The following is a 17,272-nucleotide window of genomic DNA, read 5'->3' as shown; positions in this document are numbered from 1 at the left end:
AGGTGACATTGAAATGATGGTGCTGTCTGCAGACATGCTGAGTGCCTTGCTTGCTATCAGACATCTCTGCTGAATAGGCCCAGCAGCTTGAAATTCAGAGCCAAAGTCTGCTGAACGGTCCCTCCCAAAAGAGAGATTGGAAATGACCTGCTGAAGGATAAAAAGTGACCTGAGGACCAGAGACACATAACCCTGTGCTCCCATGCCCAAGAAGCGTGGTGGAGCCACTTACACCCAAATGACGAGAGCCTCAGCACCATCAGATTTCAGACTGACATGGGCCACTTTATGAAGGTGAAAAGATCATTCTGGATTCCAAAAGTAGGAAAACCATGGTGGTTCAGCCAAATTACACCTAAGACCACCATTTGCCTTTTGCTTACTGCTCCCCTGTAGCACAAACACATGTGAGAACTGTTCCCAGTACTACTTAGGTAGCATATACTGTAATAAAGTATGTAATCCCTTAATATACAAGAGCTTTCCTTATAATCCATGCTTGTGTAAACCCAGACAAATATTTAATACATTCTTATCACACCAACAGGAAACAGTTTCATCAATTCTGACAGACACATGAATTTTCAGAAGTGCCTGTCACATGTTTACTGCATCAAGTGTTGCTCCCTTTCACTGTTTCTCTGTGGAGACCCCTTCTGCTGATGCTCTCCTCTCCCCATAGTAGAGTTTCCAGCAGCAGTTCCAGTTGTATGCTGTAAAATGGAAAATAGTGACTTTTCAGAAGCCATAGGGTTTTTGCTGTTGGCAACACCAGAACTGGATTTTCAGTATTTTGCCAAAAGAAGGGTGTCCTCATGCAGTTTCTGCCTAGGTTTTCAGAGCAGCTTTTCTGGGTTTTGGTTAATTAAAATACAGAACGTCTTGCACAACTTTTGAACTCTATTTCTGTAAAAGAAATGTGAGGTTGCAGGCAGTCTGTCACATTATGCATGTCCCCCATGCCAAGACTATAGCATTCTATTTGACTGTAAGTCATCCATTAGATGTAAGACAATTATTGTTTTTTAGTGAGTCATTTTTCTCTCAGTAATTAGCAGTTGTCAGTTCAAGTCAGCCCAGTGCTGGTGTCACTCAGTGACTTCAAGGCTGTATTTAAATTAAAATCTCTTTTCTCCCACACAAGAGCTCACCACAAACAGTATCACTTTTCCTGCCTTGTCCAGTGGAGCCATTTTGCACCATGATTATCCTGATTAGCGAGGCCAACAATGAGCACTTGCTGCTCGAGCACAGAAGGGACTGCCCAACAGGAGAAGAGCTTGCCCAAGAAAAGGCAGCTCACCTTCTTGACCCCATTTCATGGCTATATGCTTCAAATCCTGGCTGTGTCTGTCTTGCTATAAAAATGTCAGACTGTCTCTGAAACATATTTTTGCTCATCACTTCAGCGTGGCCTTACTTGGCAACTTCTCCCATCTGTTTACTTCTCTTCAATGTTGTGCATGCATTTCTGAATTGTTGTTTACTTATAATAATGTGAACACTCAGCATTTGTAGAGCACCTCAGTTGAAGTGGTTTCAGTGTTTTGTAGATGAGCAAGGATCCCTTAAAGCATTCCTAGAAGTGAAATTTTCCAGTCTGCTTTATGAAGACACGAAAGGGTCCTACGTACTCTGTGTAGATATAGCAACTCTGTGTGCACTGGATGCCCTTGTTCCTGTATAATCGATGGAGGTCTAGTCAATGTTGACAGCAGAGCCCTGGGAGTGAGTCAGCTGAGCAAATGTAGGTGTCTGGCTCTCCAGCTCCACTGCCTGCATTCACTAGGGGCACAATGTTTTCCACTAAGAAATCATTGCGTGGGCATGACTCAAGATCTTGATTTTTCACTGCCTAGACACCCAGTCCACATGCAGACACCTACATTGTGACACTCACATTGAGGTGTCTGCGATTCAGAGCTGTGTCCCACCTTGGTGATGTGCCTAGAATCACAGCTTGTTTACAAAGCTCAGAGGAGAAGCTGAGATCCTTGGTTGCTGCTCATCCATTTTCATTCACTTGAACTGGAAGAGGAACCTCCTCTAGTCAAGCCATCCCAATGGGGGAAATATTCTAAATGTGTCCTCTCAGAGCCAGAGATCAACCCTTTACCTGGGCTGGGACCTGTTATCCAGTGACCCAGCTGCCACCCTGACTCTAAAACCTGGGGTTTGTTAATTCTTATGTCTTAGGGTAACTCTCATCTGAGAGGTCTGTGTTAGCTACTCAGTTCCCCACACCTTTTAGTCTACTTCCTTTTCTTTAGCAGAAAGGCAAACCCTGGCTCTGCAGAAAGCAGAGGTACCCTCTCCAAGCACTCATGGAGGCAGGCCACGTAGTTTTCCTCCATATCACAGTGTGCCATTTGCTTAGAGGTCTTGTGACATGGCCAGGAAGTTTTCTTTACCACTTGTACCATTGAGAAAGGGCTCACTACTGCTCCACAGTCACAGCCCTGACAACCCAGTGTCAAGAGAGTACTCAAGCTTAAATTAAGTTCTGAAACATATTCTTATCTTGGATCTTTCCAGGTCAGCCTGCTTTCATGACCTGGTGAACTTACAGCTGACCAGTCAGATAGAAAGATCTTTTTCAGTGGATGGACACAGAACCCTGGCAAGACACGGAGGCCTGATCTGCGAGCCACTGTGATTCAGCACAGTTGTCATACACTGCAGATCATCACACTGCACTGGCCATGCCATGCACACACTACTGGAGAAACAGGCAAAGTTTCAGAGAGCAGCTCTCCCCAGCTGGGAGAGCTCTTGGCTGGTGTGTTGTGTTCCCAGACCTGTAGTGGGCTCAGCAGAGTCCTCCAGGAAAGTGCCTCAGCAGCTGGAACTGCTGCATCTGCTTCACAGCCCAGATGTGCATCATGGCATCAATCTGCCCTCTGCAGGAAAACGTGACCCACAAATGACCATTTAATCTCCTTCTCAATCCAATTTGGCTCAGCCATGTGGCATCTGCCTTCTCCCACACTGCCACATACACACACATACGGCCAGTCCCTGCTCAGTGGTGAGCGCTGGGATCAGCACACGCTGCGGCAGTGCTTGCGGGCTGGCTGCTGCCTGGGAATCACAGAGCCCCTGAAGAGAGGTCATGGAGTGTCTTAATGGGAACCCAGGTCCCTGACCTCCATGGCCCTCTGACCATCTCATGAGAGCCCTGAAGGCTGTGCAGTCCAGAAGCAGAGCAGTGCACTGGAGACACCAACACCGATGTGCACGTTTCAGGAGGGAAGAAAAACAGCTCAAGGCAATGTAGACACAGTGATTTAAAAAGAAACAGATTAAAGACAGTCACGTGAGTGCAGCTGTGTCCCAGCAGTTATGCCATATGCATTTATAGGTAGATAGATATCTGGCAAAACTCCCTCTCTCTCCCTTGAAAGGATATAAATCACAGGAAGGGCTGTTATTCATGCCGCAACTCACCCATGACAAGTGAAGCTGTGTCAGAGGGTACCAAACAGTACCGACCAGGTGGACAGGGTGGTCTGAGAAATGGGACTTGAGGTGAGTATTTGTTCCAAACATGTACAGGGCATGCCAAATGGGGGGAATCTGATGGTTTTCCCGATCTCCATGGATTTGTACAGCCTCTTTTTGACTCATCAGTATCTCTGGGACACAGATAGCTAATGGCCTTAGGAGCATTTACGTAGGGGTAAAGACCTTGGCCTGTACCGATGGTTGTATGGAAATGCAAAACAGTTGTCAGTCAATGTGAGTTCTGAACTCACAGTTGTTTCATTTCCAGCTGAGCAAATTTTCTCTTATTTTACAGGCTACAGAGAGAACATACTCTCTTGTGCCTAAGCAATGCTCCTTGTCTCTGCAATACAACAGAACAAATAGCCTAATCAGGCCAAAATGCAGAGCATGCTGAAAAACTGGGAACATTCAGGATGTAGTTAGAGAAGGTGAAAATCTCCCCTGTAGCCTGTAGGGCTGGTATTGCTGCTCTAGTCTCAGTGCTTAGGGGCAAAAGATTATCTGGTAAGAAAAGACAGTTACATTGCCCTGTTGGAGAGACACCACCTGGGGAGGGATGAAGTTACAAATCCTATGGAAGGAAACACACAAATGGGGCAATGCAGAACCAGGATACAAAGAAGCAAAGGACTGATGAAAGCCATTAGGCTTTTTTGGTGGCAGTGGGATTGCAGGAATGAATGAATGAATGAACGAATGAGTGAATGAAGCTCCATCAGGTGCAACAGAACCTTGTGCTGATCAGAGAAGAAGAGCACGTGTTTTCCAGCTTTCATCTGTCCCAAGATCATCCCCCTCCATCTTCTGTTTCATCACAGAAACCCAATCTCAGAGGCCTTCTCACATCCACTAAAGGGAAAAATAACTGGATCTAACACAAACAGAAAGCAGAGCCATAGTAGAAAACCTCCTGCCACCTTAAGAGATCACAACATTTACCCCCTAAGTTTCTGATCCTCCTAAACACAGGCAGAGCAGTTACACACAACATTTGTATGACTTGCATTTGCAAATAATCTCTGATGTGGGGCTTCTTGGGGTGCTCTGTGGAAATCCATAAGCCTGAAGCAGTTTCTGCATCCCCTTTGGCTTACTATAGTAGTAAGAACTTCTGAAGAGTCCCTGCAGCTTAGTTTGCTCTCCTACTGACACATGCACTTTGGATGCTTCTGATGAAAGCTCCTCCTCTTATTAAGTTGCACAGAATTATTCCTTATGTTTTCCCTGCCATTCATGATCACTTAACTACAATCCTTCCCCTGATGACCTGGCTCTCCACTCCAGCTAAGTTTTCTACAGTGATGGAGTGACACACAAGAGTTCTGCAGGCTTGAGGAAGAGCTGCTGCCATCAGCCATCTACCAAAGGTGTTTCTTCAGGTTCTCAAGCAGTCCTAGGTAGGGCTGCATCAACATCCTCCCTTTTAGTGCCGCCTGAAGGTCAAGTCCCACCATTTGGCTGTGTTTGACCACCCTGTTGTGAAGTTCCCTTGAAAGAGGCCAACTGAAATAACGGATCCTGCACTGGGGTCAGTGGAGAAGCCTCTGGAACTTTTACTATACAGTCCCCTAGGTTTCCTAAATGTACAGTTTTCTGAAATATTCCAGTATTGACTTCAAACTTGCTAGTTCCACTTCTGCTGGCAGATGGATCTTTTTCTTGCCTTCTTGTAAAGAGGATTAAAAGCAAAGACAACAGAAGAACCAGAAGTTCTCAGAGCAATGGATCTAAACAGTGTGTATGTTCCCTCTGAATTGTACCTGGTAGTAAGGTGGCTTTTTTGATGTCTAGTAGGGGTGGGCCTCTTATGACAGTACCCCTCCATGGCATCACAAACCCAGTATGGGGAGTATGCCCCACTTGGCCACACATTTTCAGGCAATTCATAAGAGCTTAAGAGTTCTACAGCCTTTATTTATCAAAGGTGGCTGTGTTTGGCAGAGAAGTTTAAATGTCACTGAGTGTATCTTGTGAACTTATAAATAGAACTGACATGGATAAGTACTGATGCTTAGGGAAGCAAGTAAGAAAGAGAGAATATTTTTCATATGTATTAAAACATATCTTGGGACAGGTTTTGAACACCTTTCAAGGCAAATAAGCCTCTGATGCCAGAATGAGCCTCTGAAAACAGAAAGTAAAAATGGCCTGTAGAAGGGAGAATTACTGTAAGATTCCAGAAAGCAGCAATTTTAACAGAATGTTTTTGTTTGTTATAAAGAGACTAATGGCTGTTTTGATAGTAATAAGACAACGTGTAATAAATTTCTGCTATATTGCATATTTTTAGAGATTCCTAATCTTTCAAAATCTGCTTCTGTAAAGTTGAAAACCTTAGTTACAGATCTCTTTTTGCTCATCCTTTCATTCAATTTTGACAAAAATGGTTCTTGCTCAATCAAGGTTTTCTACAACCAATATTTCTGGAAGACTCACATTTGAAATAGAATCACCTCCTTGAGGTTTAGCGATTATTGGATCAAGAAGTTTCCTGGCTATGACAAAGAGAAATAACTGAGCTTTTGATATTATTAGTAATGTTTGTTCTCATTCTTCAGGCTATAGATGGGCAGGTATTTTCCCTTGGTATTTATCTAACTACCATTACACAAATCTCATCCCTTGTCCAAATCCACACTGAGGAGTTAGAGCAGATATTTAATCCTTTCTTTTGCAAAGCTCCTCCTAAAATCACTGTAAAAGCTAAGGGAAGATCTTGTTGCTATCTTCAGCCACCCTCTTGGTACAGTAAGAAAACCAGACTCTTCTCAAAAGTATGTGGTTACAAGAGGAAACAGATACAATTTGAAACACAATGAATTATGATTATAAATCAAAAATAACCCCCCCACGTTTTTACTACAAGGGAGGTAAAATATTAAATCTGGTGTCCAGAGACATGAGTAGAATAACTGTCCTTGGAGTTATCCACTCTGGATATCTAGAGATCTGATTTGGCCAGATCTGCTTGAGCAGAAGTAGAACAAGATGATCTCCTGAGGTTCTCTAAAATCCTAAAATATTCTGAGGTTGTGTGATTTTGTTTGACCTGAGTTGTAACTCAGAATTGTCACCATCACCTGACATTTGCGCTGAATGCCTGAGCACACCTTCAGAGAGATGAAGCTCATGTCTGGCATCACCAAGAAAAAGATGAGAGAGGAAATCTCATGAATAGCTGCAGGATGGGAAGGCCAAGAACTCTCCTGCAGGTTTCACATGTCTTTGGTAAGGGCAAGAAATAGATCATAAGGAGTGGAAAAGAATAACAATGGCAGCTGGGCTAGGTCATGACAGTTTAGCAAGCTGGACTTTATGGAGGAGTCCTCACTTCAGGCTATGGGGGCTCTAAAAATATTTTTCTTAGAAATTATGTAGCCATCCTGTCTATGAAGAAAATTTTCCAGATGTGGGTTAAATGTAGGTGACAGCACTTCTGCTCTCATATGTCAGAGGAGGCTATGAACTGGCTTTTTCCTAACTAGCTGAATCCCATGAGTGTTTTTCCAGGCTGAAAGTTTCTTTCTTTTAATCTGATGTGGAATAAAACTGTCTTTAAACAAGGAACTTTTTCCATGAGGGAAATCTTCTCTGCCAGCTAGCCCAAGGGTTTTTGAAGTTGGTTTCTAAGGATGCACACCGTACACAGTTCTTTCTGTGACAGAAAAGACAAAAGTTGATATGCAAAGACAGTTTCAGTTCTCTGTTTCCCCAGATTTTCTCCTTGGGCACTGCAACAATTTCCCATTGTTGGAGATCTGAAAACCAAGAAGAGATATTTCTTCTCTAGTCCTTGCACAGCTATTAAGCTTCAAGCAGGAATTTCATTGAGGGAACTTCACTGCTATTACAGAGAGGTTCAGACTAGACTAACCCAGTAACTCCCTCTGGCCTTAAATCTTGTAAGAATGCCTGCCTTTTCAATGTTAAGGAAATGTTGGGGGTTTATATCCTAAAATGTGAACTCTGTAGGGCAGGAAAAGCCTTTGCTTCACTTCTTGGTGCAATGCTTGACACATTGACATCCTGTAAAGGTTACCATCATATTAAAATAAAGAATAGTCAGGAGGCCAGAAGCACCCATAACTCTACTTCTGCCTCTTATAGTCTCTCTTTAATTACTTAACTGTGATTTCTCACTGATACAGTATTTTATTATTACCTACTTTTCTTGAATGCTCATCTGATCCATCTTAATGTTCTTTTAATATCAGTTGGAATGGGATAATAATATTCTTGTACTTCTCTGGCACCTTAAGCCCTGACAGCACCTAGTGTGCTTAACAAGGAGAAAAAGAAAAGGGAAGTGCTTAATTCATCAGACAGTGCAAGGTTGTGCAAGACATCAGACAGAGAAGAAGACCCAATAAAACTAAAAGCACTGGGGTGTTTGGAGGGGCAGGTTTAGCCCATGGCCCTGTACTAGCAGGAAGTGCAAACCATCCACTGAGCTTTAGTTCAGCACCTGCAGGAAATTGCCAGGGTAGGTGCTGATGTGATGTGGGTGAAGTGCCAGCAGGATTCCTGCACGCTGATGCTGTGTGTTGTATCTTCAACAGATCCTTCCACTTGGCTTTTTTTAGCTCTCCCAAACACTGAGAACTGGAGTAAAAAACTACACAGGATCTATCTGGGTAAGGACAAGCAACAGTGGAGATGCCCATGGAAATTCTTGGAAAACCACTTCTTTCATCAAGATACCAGTCTTGAAAAAGTAGTGAGCTTCTTAGTTTTGACCCCACTGAAGCAGGACAATGGCTGTGCTGGGAAATTGGAGAGGATCACAGAAATAAAGCAAGAAATGCGGATCTGAGCAAGTGTCTGTGCAACCCTGGAAAAAGCAAATGAACACGATTACACAGCTGGGATATGAGAGAAAATAAGCTCAAGCTGGGCATAGGGTTAATGCCCCAGCTGACAGTGCTAGCACAAGAAGGTGCTAGGAGGAAATGTGAACCACCCAATCCATAAAGTGATTGAAGAAGCAGTAGAGAAGTGTGTGGTGTGGGCAACATTTCAACCAGGACTGGCTAGAGGCCCTGATCTGTCAGGAAAATCATATTCAGCCTTGCTGAGAGTGGCTTTAATTGGGGCAGAGAGTGGCTTTAATTGGGGCAGAGAGCAGACGCCTGAACTGAAGTAATGAGGATCCATTCACTCTTCTTCCACGTGTTTATAAGTGGGCACTGACAGGAGCAGCCCCAGCCATAAGTCTTACCTATGGCTGTCATGGGATCCTTAAAGAAAAGCACAACTGCTCCTCCTGGCTTTTCCTTCCAGCTCTTCTCAGAAGGAAAGGCAGAAGAACTCAAGACATTAATGATCTGAAGATTCAACTGAGCTAATGCTTACTGCATCTGCAGGCCCTCCTGTAAGGGGCTGCTGCTGGGGAAAAATGGATGCAATTCAATGAGGCCAAATGTAGCTCCTCTGCCAGTGCAGTAATGCCAACTGCACAGAGCCAGTGTGGAGGACTGGCCAAGAAGCAGCTCTGAAGGGCAAGGAGAGCACGAGTAACAATCAATAATCATCTGCTGTCCCCTAAATAAATGAATAAATAAAGAGGGCAAACATTAGCTTGGAATGGATGATTTCTGCTACCTGTTAAACAGGATTCAAAACCTTTCTGCCTGCTCCACACTGACAAGGATTTAGCTGGATAATTGTTTCCAGTGTATTTATAGCAAAATATGGACCATTTGGTAAGGGTAACAGCAAGGATGATTAGTAGCCTAGAAAACACATCATAAAAGCAAAGGCAGAATTGGGATTGTTTGGCCTAGAGAAGGAGTGTTATGGCTTCAGTTGTCACTTAAACTTGTAAAATCCTGAAGGATGAATTTTCACTACATTTACATGCAACTACTGGAAAATACCTTCAGTTGCTTACTTCTCGGGAAAAAAAAAAGAGCAAGAAGAAATGAGCAGCAGCAGGAAAGATGGGTGGGTTCTCCAACTATACCCATCCTTAAGAACTGGTTAGATTATCCTCTGTCAGGATTTTGGACAGCAGATCTCTTGAGGCCTGGGCACTGCCCCATGCTTGGGCATGATCACTGCACACATTAATAAATAGAATCTAAACCTACACAGTACCAGAGGTTATAATGGCAGTCCCAAGCAATGACTTGATAGAGGCTGCAAATGGTGAAGGCAAACAGCTCCAAATACTTAGTGCACTGCAAACCTTAGAGATGCCTCTAGCACTGATCTCTTGGCTAATGGCACATACTGTTTGCATGGGAAAGATGACCTCATACCCTTACCTTAAACATGAACACACTCTCAATCCAGCAGTCCTTGGTAACCTTCTGCTAAGAGCAACATGGCAAAGAAATCACACAGACTGTAGCTGTCCTTGATCTCCAAACTGTTTGAATATCAACTTTATTTTCTCTCTCTTGTTCTGCAAATTGTTTTGCATATGTCTGTGACTCCATGGATGTCTGACAGCCCAGTTCTCCAACCAAAATGGATGTTCCCTGCAATGTTACTCTACAGAGGAGACAAAACTTTCTCAGGGATCCCCATACTCTATGGGGTTTACAGAGTTTTCCCAAGTACAGCCTGGTTCCTATGATAAACACAAGGTACTAGATGTAGGAAATAATAATTTGTAACCCCCTTTTTTTTTTTTGTATCATTCTCCAATTCTGTACCATCCCATCCTTCACTCCCCACCCAGGGAAGCAAGTTAAGTTTGTGTGACTGTTGGGGGTGAGGTCACCAGTGTTCAAGCTGTACAGAGAGGAGGCTTGGGTTTGATGGTACACAGGCCATGGGAGAACCTGTGCAGATAGAGCCAGATAGGATGGGTGGGACCAAGCTCTGATGTGTCAATTTGCTTTGGCCAAGAAGAAAAGAAGGAAGAGGAGGTGAGAGAAAACCACTCATGAGTGTAAAGAACAAGAAATGACATGACAGAAGATAGGTGAGATTTTCAGTATAGGGACCTTGTCACTAGAACCAGTCTGCCCACCATGATTTTGCCTTATCTCATCACTTTTCAGAGGGCCATGGGCACAGTCCATTTATTATTTACATAGGTTTCCAGGTCCTGCTGTTTCTTTCTTCACCAGAGGAAGGTCATCACTCATCACTCTCCACTGCCAACAGTGTAATCTGTTCTACTGTAACCAGTGATAAATCAGAAAATGATAAAAGGTAGGTTGTGAAAAGACGGGGGAAGGTAAGCAAGTCTTCAGCATCAAGCAATTCATTTTAGGTAAGCAATTCTTATTAACAAAGGAAAAGGAGAAAGAGAAAAAGTTAACAAGCTATTCTGTAAGTCTGGTTTCCCATGGAAACCATATCATGATGGGGTTATTCTTTTTTTGTCTAATGGGATACACGTTCCTATTACAGCTGCTGCTCCATCTGAAGTTCTGTCCTCCATGGACTCCACAGTGTCTAGCACAGACAATGCTATAATCTCTCCCTCAGCAGGACATTTCTAGCTTCCCTCTTCTTCATCCAGCTAGTTTTCATGAAAGCATAAAGGAATTTAATGCCTTTCAGATCTCCACTCTCTGCCAGATGTGGCTGACATTAGTCAGTAGGTTTAGAGAAGGGTTGATGAGCATGACCTGTAACAGCTAACACCATCACACAGCTTTACTCCTTTGGCAACCAGATAATAAAAGGATGATGGAATCGTCACAGATATGGACTACTAACAATTACAGTGCATCTTATTGTCTTACTGAAGGGCTAGGAGGAATGGAGATGTGCAGCAGGCACACAGGACACAGTATCACAGATTTCTGGCACAACAATTTCTGACTTCTGGACTGGGCCAGCCCTGAATGGAAAAACACCAATGTGAGCAAAAGGCTGCCACAGAGGAGGCCCTTGCTGGGAATGAATTTTTGGTTGAAAGACAACCTGAATGCAATTCAGTTTTGTACGAACAGAGCCGTTCCAGAAGCAAGTGTTGCCTTTGTGGAAATAACAGTGACTCTACAGATGCAAACAATGGAGCTACATGCTTTTGCATTGCTTGTTCTGTCACTAACTGACATCAGCCACTGTTAATCATGGCCTGAAATGTATATTTAAGAAACAGTGACACAAACATAGACAAGTTCCTTCATGAAGCCTTTTATACAGGGAAAAGTGAAAGAAAAGAAAAACTGCTGCACAGGCTAGCTAGTGGCACTGAAATAAATGGGTCAGGCATCAGAGTTTCAGCAGGCACAAAAGGTGAAAACCTTGTCTTCCGGAGCAATTAAAAGTCAATGGGATTAGTGGTTTTCACTATTATTTATAGAAACCCCACTGTGTGCACAACATTATTGAAATACAGGGGTCAGGTCCCTGCTACTGGATGCCTACACTTTCGCTGTTGAAGTTAATGGGAGCTTTGCCAATCAACTCTGTGGCAACAGCAACTAAATCTAAAATAGATGACATCCTGGGCTCCATTCAGTTGATGGCTCAAGCAAAGCTTTGCCAAAGCCAATACTGTTCTGCCTGCACAGTACAGATTTTATCCTGGGACAGGTGAAACAGGAGAGATAGGTATACAGATGGGAAAGCAGAGAGATGGATTGAATATCATAGGAAGCATCCTCTCTTCCCTTCTATCATAAATTACAATATATAGATTGAATCTAAACGGCTGCATTCCAGCATCTCTTATTCTTCAGTTTTAGCTGGACTGGCTCTTTTCTAATGAATGATTCTCCTTCTAACACCAAGTAAATAAATCCTGTAGGAACACAACTATGAAAAGGACATGATGGGAAGCCTGCACTGTCATGTGATTCAACATGTTTGAGAACAGTGTCCTGATGGTGTAACCAGTTTGGACAGACTCTGTGAAGTAAGTACCAGTATCTATATTTGCAAGTTTTCTGGGCTTTGGACATGCTTGTGATACTGGTTGCACAGTTGTTTCTTCTTCCACTCATTCATTATCATACTTGTACCCTGAATTCTGACTCAGACTGCCTCTTTTCCTCTTTGTCTCACTCTAGTACTTAATTTTCCTCAATCTTGCAACATTGCAAATCAGAAATCAGGCATCCCAGATACCTCTTCCACTCCTCTGTGCTGCTGAGACCAGTCTGTACAGCAGCAATATTTCCCAACCTTAGCTCATGCCTCCTCTGCAGACCTTACCGTGCAAGGAGCAGATGATGCTTTTTGCTCATGTTTGTACCAGGAAAGGGTTGAGATCCTCAGTAGCTATTTCAAGTAACACATGCATATGACCAGCCCTTCAATGGTATTGACCCTTCCCTGATCCTACAGAGGGCCCCCAAGAATGTGTGTTAGTCCAGGATGAGTAATTTGGGGTCACTTTAATTCTAGGGAATTCCTGAACATGGTGGGCGCCTACACACTGAAGACATTACTTTACATGAGAATGAAATCCAGACATGCACCTGCAGGGGTGGATCTCACTGGTCAGGCACAGGAGGCTGGTGAGCTGTGGGGAAAGACACCAGATCCAGAGCCCTGCTCATACTCAGTCTTTCCCTGATCTCCAGATTGGCTTCAGATGTGAAGCATGAGTTTTACATGCTTCATGCAAGAAATGTTATCATTAGTTGTGATGACTGTAGATATTCATAATAATCACACGGCTTTATAGTCCTTCATTAAACTTCAGCTCTTTCTTTGCCCTTCAGCAAAGAGCTCCACAGCCCTGTTACATATCACCTAGAAATGCATGTCTTAATATCCATTATTGTTGTCTTCCCTTCCAATTTTCTTGAAGATCATCATGTTCTCATATTAAGGAGCTGGTGTCCCAAAAGTGTAGCAGGAAATTTGGTGAGAAGAATAGTCTTCATCCAAGCATTTCTATTGAATACTGAGCTAAGTCCAAGCTATCAACCTGCAGGTAAGAGCCCAGTGTCTGTTCTCTCTGATCTTCCACAGCCAACCAAATCTACCACTACTGACTTTTCAAATCTCCACCTTTCCAGCAAAAAAGAGAAAGAGAAACACAGATTGAAAATGATAGGTAAGAAAAGATGTGCACAGACTCTAACTGACACTGTAACAAGTGAACCTTGAAACATATGGCTTTCCAAATTATCTCAGTTTCATTTAAGAATGTTTCGCTATTTATTTTTGGCACAGCTAGCACCACTTCTGAGATCCTAAACTCCACAGTACTGCTAACTCCTTGTGACGTGGGCAAACAGTTTATCCCCTGATGCGAGGGGACTTTTCACCCATGTCTTTTTCTGCTAATCCCCATGACTTGCTTTCAGCTTGGAACCATACCAAATACTGTAAAACATTTGTGAGAGAGGAGCTCATCTTAGTTTCTTTCTCTTGCAGAAGGTTGCCAAAGATCCAGGAAAGCAGACAAAATTCTGCAAACACTAAGCATTAACCAAAAAAGAAGAAAATACTCCAGCGTTTTTCCTCCTCACTTTCTCCCCAGAGCTTTGCCGCTCAATCCAGGATCTCAGAACTTGCTGACACAATGATGGCAGGATGTTCAGTCATTGAAACCTTTGAAAATGCCGAGCAAGTCCCTGAAAGGAAATGCCATTCCCAAGAGCTGAGTTCAGTCCCCCAGCTTCCACGATGTTGAGCTCTCATTTTCAATGAAAGCAGCTGCCTTTTTCAACTGTCAGACCCGAGCAAAGTTTGCTCTTCATGCCCTCAAAACACCAGCTAGATGCTGCGATCCTCTGGTCATCAGATCCACTCTTTTCTTGCTCACATCCCTGGTTTCTCTTGACTAACACACAAGGATCAGAACAGTTTCACAATAATGAGCTTTCCTCCTTCCTATGGTCCTCAGTACATTTTTAAATTAAAGAATCAGCTTACCCATAAGAGCCACAAACCAACATGAGCAGCCTAAGATATAAGCAGTTCAGTAGCCTGAAGTATCATGCATGTTGGGAAATCAAAAATTTAAAGCAAAAATCCGTACCAATTTTATTTTGCATTAGATATTAAATAAAACCTACTTGCGAAGCCAGATTACTAAACCTTTTTGGCTGTTGTTTTAGTTGGGATTTTTTTATATCAAAACAGGATTAAAACATCTTATGGAGACTCACTGTCATTTTATCTGAGTAAATAAGCTTAGAGCGCCTAACAGTCAATTTATAATGAAGACTTTTGTTCTTGTTACTGTGATGCAGCCCTGCAGATTTGCCCACAGCTGCAGCAAATTCAGATGGTTTTGACAGGTAAATAAAATACTGTTTAGCTCTGTCATTGTTATTAATCTGCAGAGTAAAGAACTAGCTATTATATTTTGTTTCCAAGCAGATAAATTTTCATTATGATCTTGGCAGGGGTGGTATAGAATAATGTGCATCTATGACTTCTACAGTTGTGAGGGTCCAAAACACGAAGAGTCTTTGGTCAGCTGTTGAGTTGTAACACAAATAGGAAATAAAGGCTAAACCAGTAATAAACACCATAACAAAAAGGAACAAGGAATGTGGGATTTAGCCATGTTGGAGTTTTATTGAGATAAGCTCCAAATAAACAAAACTGCAGGTCTTGACATCAGCTGCACCAATTCAGTGCTCAGTTATTCTGAACTGTATGCCCAGGAAGTGGTGTCAGGATCTGACTGTGCTTTAAAACCCCACAGTTTGGGCCTCCATAATGACTTGTGCTTCCCAGCTGCTGCAGGGGCAAAAGGTTTCAAATACTCCTCAGGCAATGCAGGTGAACAAAAAATTATTTGTGGAATAAGGTACTGTTCAAGGATGAGTAGCAGAATCCAGCTGCAAATATCTTATTGCATTGGTCAGAAACTGTGAGAATCAAAAAAGATAAATCCCGGTGAAAGTCTTATGAGATGCCAGTCACGTCTGCTCAGCTCCTCACTCAGGTAGGCTGGCAGATGGTCAGCAAATAGTCTCACTTTTACAATGCAACCTACACTGGTTTTCAGTGTGGAAATTAGCATCCAATTATTTTCAAGCATTAATGTTCTCCAAGGAAGCAAGCTACCTCTATTTTCATTCTGCTTAGGTTCTATTTGCTCTGACACATAAGCCAATCTCGCAGGTGCTACGTCTTGTGTACACAGGCAGAATGGCAAGCCAGGGAAGAGTACTAGAAATGTGGAATAATGCAAATTGCCAGGAAGTGAATTGCATGGCTTCCAACTTTTAGAAGAGACGAGGACAAGACAAGCAAGAGAAGAAGGTGTACAGTATCCCCAAAAAATATGATTTCCTCCGCTTCCATCTGAAAGTCTATGGTGAAAACTGTGTTTCACAGCTATCTGCCAGCTGCATAAACCACTAGAGAAGGCTACAGTCCATGGAGCACTGAGCTGTGACCTATGGAACCCTTGGTATGACACATCCAGCAGGGTTGTGGATATTGGGATAGATTGGTGGCAGGTCCCGAGGCAGGGTGCTTCCAAGGAAGCACGGAAGCCCATTCCCTACTTTCCTGCACCCATCGACACCATCTTCAAACCAACATAACAGAAGGCAAAATCACTGCATTACAGATGTAGGCAACTTTGGGAAAGGCAGGATGTGTGCCAGAGCGTGGCTGCTTTCAAATGAGAACTGGTTTTCTCCTCAGCAGAGCACACAGGTCCATGAAGGAGAAAGAACACCTGGGGTAAAACTCATTTTGCGTAAGATTTCACCTTACATGCCACAATCTGTGTCCAAAATGGAAATAGTCAAGTTGAACTTTGCAACCCTTTCTCATACAAGGATCCCCTATTATGACAGGTAATGGAATTACCCTGGGTAATAACGGTTATCTGCACATATGGGCTCGATCCCAGAAGCAGAGGTCTGCAGCCTTCCTTGCACCTGCAAGCTGTGTCATGTTAGGTACAAATGCTGCTGGCTACATCACTGTAAGGAAGTTGCCAGCCTGAAAATACATGAGATGCATTTAATTGTCATTAAATATGGAGAATAATGCTCTGGGGTGGCATCTTATATTCTAACATGGTTGTATTTGTTTCATTCTCCTGTGTGGTGGAGGGAAACTTCACTGGCTTAACCTCAGTCTGTACCATGAAGTATCTCAAGGCTGCAGCTTCAGCAGGTACAATTGTAGGCAGCCGTGTTCCTCCTGCAGATAGTGCTACTGGGAGCATGGGAGCAGCGGAGCACCCGCACAGTTCCTACTAGCCATCCCCTGGGAAACACTGAAGTGGGGTTGCCTCCTGCCACGTGTTTGGTACAGACTGTAGTCGTATTTTTAAAAGCAAAGGGCACATTAAACTCCTTCTTTGCATCACTTTTGGAATCACCGCAACTGGGTATCCACAAAGCACCAAACAGCCTCCCTCGCTGAGATGTGCTCCGCTCCATGAAGGTGTCAGCGTGTCCCTCCTCCCATGCCAGAGCCGTACGGCTCTGAGGCTGGACATGAGCGCCCGGGACAAGGCTGCCGGGAAGCAGAAAAGGATGGAGCACGCCTCTACCCCACTCCTCCCTGGGAAACACTACCGATGAGCAAAATCTGGAGCCCCGGGCCTCGGCAGAAGGCAGAGCCCCTCTGGATTTGGGGTCCTGTTCCGGGCAGCAGGGACACCCCCTCAAGCAGCAGGCCCCAGGTCCCTCAGGCTGGAGCATCGCTGCCACCGGGCCCGTCGCGGCCCCCACCCCAGCGCCCACCGCCCTCGGCCGCTCACCTGCTCGGGCCCCTGGAAGCAGATCCTGCAGAGCGGGGTGCGGATGCCGCTGTCGACGCTGCTGCCCAGCGAGTAGCGGTCCTCGGCCTTGCCCTTGCCGAAGTCATCCGAGGAGGTGCTGCTGGGCAGGGAGGCGGGCGGCTCCCCGGCGGGGCTGCCCCA

At 44.0% G+C, this 17,272-nt stretch overlaps 1 protein-coding gene across 1 annotated transcript in view; it reads right to left on the bottom strand.

The window, feature by feature from the left end:
• Nucleotides 1-17,272, bottom strand: part of MARCHF4 (membrane associated ring-CH-type finger 4) — a 104,458-nt gene that overhangs the window by 83,729 nt on the left and 3,457 nt on the right. Inside the window, exon 3 of the mRNA XM_033516098.1 lies at nt 17,111-17,264. Coding sequence (XP_033371989.1) covers nt 17,111-17,264 — 154 coding nt within the window. The remainder of the gene's footprint in view (nt 1-17,110; nt 17,265-17,272) is intronic.

The sequence above is a fragment of the Parus major genome, chromosome 7 (genome assembly GCF_001522545.3).
Source record: "Parus major isolate Abel chromosome 7, Parus_major1.1, whole genome shotgun sequence".
Classification (NCBI taxonomy): Eukaryota; Metazoa; Chordata; class Aves; order Passeriformes; family Paridae; genus Parus; species Parus major.
Note: the sequence above shows the minus strand (reverse complement) of the source record. Positions and strands in the feature narration are given on the sequence as shown.